Source organism: Malurus melanocephalus, unplaced genomic scaffold (genome assembly GCF_030028575.1).
Source record: "Malurus melanocephalus ecotype Western Australia unplaced genomic scaffold, MMel_1.1 scaffold_1883, whole genome shotgun sequence".
Lineage (NCBI taxonomy): Eukaryota > Metazoa > Chordata > Aves > Passeriformes > Maluridae > Malurus > Malurus melanocephalus.
The window spans coordinates 1-3,041 of NW_026625115.1; the positions used below are offsets into that span (position 1 = coordinate 1).

The 3,041-nt window shown below is 41.8% G+C and overlaps 1 protein-coding gene across 1 annotated transcript in view; it reads right to left on the reverse strand.

Moving 5' to 3' along the window:
• Positions 1–391: 391 nt before the first annotated feature.
• Positions 392–3,041, reverse strand: part of EEF1G (eukaryotic translation elongation factor 1 gamma) — a gene marked incomplete at its 5' end in the record, with an annotated part of 10,359 nt that continues 7,709 nt past the window's right edge. The window contains 2 exon segments of the mRNA XM_057388388.1: positions 392–801; positions 2,957–3,041. The exon segment at positions 2,957–3,041 is cut by the window's right edge and continues 5 nt beyond it. Of these exon segments, the coding sequence (XP_057244371.1) occupies positions 643–801; positions 2,957–3,041 (244 nt within the window).

Genomic DNA, 3,041 nt, shown 5'->3' on the forward strand with positions numbered 1-3,041 from the left:
TTTTGGGGCGCTTTTGGGTGTTGCAGGTGTTTTTGGGGCCATTTAGAGCAGTTTTGGGGCTGTTCCGGGTGGTTTTGGGTATTTTTGGGGCCGTTCTGGTTGTTTTTGGGGCCATTTCAGGCTGTTTGGGGTGTTTTTGGGTGTTCTGGGCTGTTTTTGGGGCTGTTCCAGGCAGATTTTGGGTATTTTTGGGGCCATTCTGAAGGTTTTTGGGTGTTCTGGGGCTGTTCCAGGCGGTTCCGGATGTTTTTGGGGCCATTCCCGGTGTTTTTGGGGCCGTTTCGGGTGTTTTTGGGGCTGTTCCAGGTGGATTTTGGGTATTTTTGGGGCCATTTAGAGCCGTTTTGGGGCTGTTCCAGGCAGTTTCGGGTGTTTTTGGGTGTCCTGGGTTGTTTTTGGGGCCATTCCAGGTGGTTTCGGGTGTTTTTTGGGGCCGTTTCGGGCAGTTTTGGGGCTGTTCCAGGCAGATTTTGGGTGTTTTTGGGGCCATTCTGAAGGTTTTTGGGTGTTCTGGGGCAGTTTCAGGCGGATTTGGGGCTGTTCCAGGTGTTTTTGGGGCCATTCCCGGTGTTTTTGGGGCCGTTCCCGGTGTTTTTGGGGCCATTCCCGGTGTTTTTGGGCCATTTTCGGGTGTTTTTGGGCTCATTTGAAGATCTTGCCCTGGTTGAAGGCTTTCCCCACGTGTCTGAATTCCCCCTCCCACAGGAAATATTCCGTCACCAGCGAGCGACACTCGGAGCTGCCGGGGTCCAACTTGCGCCACGAGTACGACTCGTAATCCACCTGCCAGTCGGGACACAGCTGCAAAAAATAAAAATAAAAATAAAAAAAAAATTAATTTATTATAAAAAAATTGTAATAAAAAAATTATCATAAAAAATCGGGGTTTTTATGGGGTTTTTGGGGTTTTATTTGATTTTTTTAAGGGGTTTTTGGGTTGTGTACGACTCGTAATCCACCTGCCAGTCGGGACACAGCTGCAAAAATACAAAATAAAATTAATTTTATTATTAAAAAATTTATAATTAAAAAAATTCGGGGTTTTTATGGGGATTTTAGGGCTTTTTTTAGGGTTTTTTTGGGGGTTTTTGGGAGGTGTACGACTCGTAATCCACCTGCCAGTCTGGACACAGCTGGGAAATATAAAATAAAATTAATTTTATTATTAAAAAATTTATAATTAAAAAAATTCGGGTTTTTACGGGGTTTTGTGTGGTTTTTTTGGGGTTTTTTTGGGGGTTTTTAGGAGGTGTACGACTCGTAATCCACCTGCCAGTCAGGACACAGCTGGGAAAATACAAAATAAAATTAATTATAAAAAAATTTGTAATTAAAAAAATTCGGGGTTTTTACGGGGTTTTATGTGGCTTTTAGGGGTTTTTTAAAGTGTTTTTGGGGACACTTTGGGTTATTTTTATGGGATTGCCGTGATTTTCTCACTGTAGAAGATCCCAATCCCTGGATTTTTTGGATAATTTTTGATTTTTTGGGATAATCTTTGTTTTTTTGGGATATTTTGGGATTTCTCACCGTGAATGCAGCTCCTGCCCCCTCATCACCCACACCATGGATTTTTGGGGATATTTTGGGCTATTTTTGTGCGATTTTTTGCGATTTTTTGGGGATTTTTTTATATTTTTTTCACTGTAGAAGACCCAGACTCCTGATTTTTGGGATTTTTTTTGGATAATTTATATTTTTTTTGTGATTTCTCACCGTGAATGCAGCTCCTGCCCCCTCATGACCCACACCATGGATTTTTGGGGATATTTTGGGCCATTTTTGTGGGATTTTTGTGTGATTTCCGTGATTTTCTCACTGTACAAGATCCAGACCCCCATTTTTTGGGGATAATTTGTGTTTTTTTGGGATATTTTGGGATTTCTCACCGTGAAAGCAGCTCCTGCCCCCTCATGACCCCGACCATGGATTTTTGGGGATATTTTGGGCCCTTTTTGTGTGTTTTTCGCGGGATTTTTGGTATTTGGGTGTCCCAGACACCCCATTTTTGGATTTTTTTTGGGATAATTTGTATTTTTTTGGGATTTTTTGGGATTTCTCACCGTGAAGGCCAGCTCCTGCCCCCTCATGACCCAGACCATGGATTTTTGGGGATATTTTGGGCCATTTTTATGGGATTTTTGTCCAATTTTTGTGCAATTTTCGCGGGATTTTTGGTATTTGGGTGTCCCAGACACCCCATTTTTTGATTTTTTTTGGGATAATTTATATTTTTTTGTGATTTCTCACCGTGAAGGCCAGCTCCTGCCCCCTCATGACCCAGACCATGGATTTTTGGGGTACTTTGGGCCATTTTCATGGGATTTTTTTTGGATTTTTTGTGTTTTCTCACAGTGGGATTTTCAGACCCCAAATTTTTGTGATTTTTGGGATAAATTGGTGATTTTTTTTTGTGATTTCTCACCGTGAATGCAGCTCCTGCCCCCTCATGACCCACACCATGGATTTTTGGGCTGTTTTTGTGCGATTTTCGTGGGATTTTTGGTATTTTCTCACTGTACAAGATCCAGATGTGATTTTTTTGAGGATAATTTATATTTTTTTGGGATAATTTATATTTTTTTAGGATTTCTTACCGTGAATGCAGCTCCTGCCCCCTCATCACCCACACCATGGATTTTTGGGGATATTTTGTGTGATTTTTGTGCGATTTTTTCGGGATTTTTTGTGTTTTCTCACAGTGGGATTTTCAGACCCCAAATTTTTGTGATTTTTGGGATAAATTGGTGATTTTTTTATGATTTTTTTTGGGATTTCTCACCGTGAAGGCCAGCTCCTGCCCCCTCATGACCCACACCATGGATTTTTGGGCTGTTTTTGTGTGATTTTTGTGCGATTTTTTCGGGATTTTTGATATTTTTTCACTGTGAAAGATCCAGACCCCCATTTTTTTGGGATAATTTATATTTTTTTGGGATTTTCTGGGATTTCTCACCGTGAAGGCCAGCTCCTGCCCCCTCATGACCCAGACCCCCGAGATGCTGCTGTCGTTGTTGCTCCCGAACAGGATGACGGAGGCG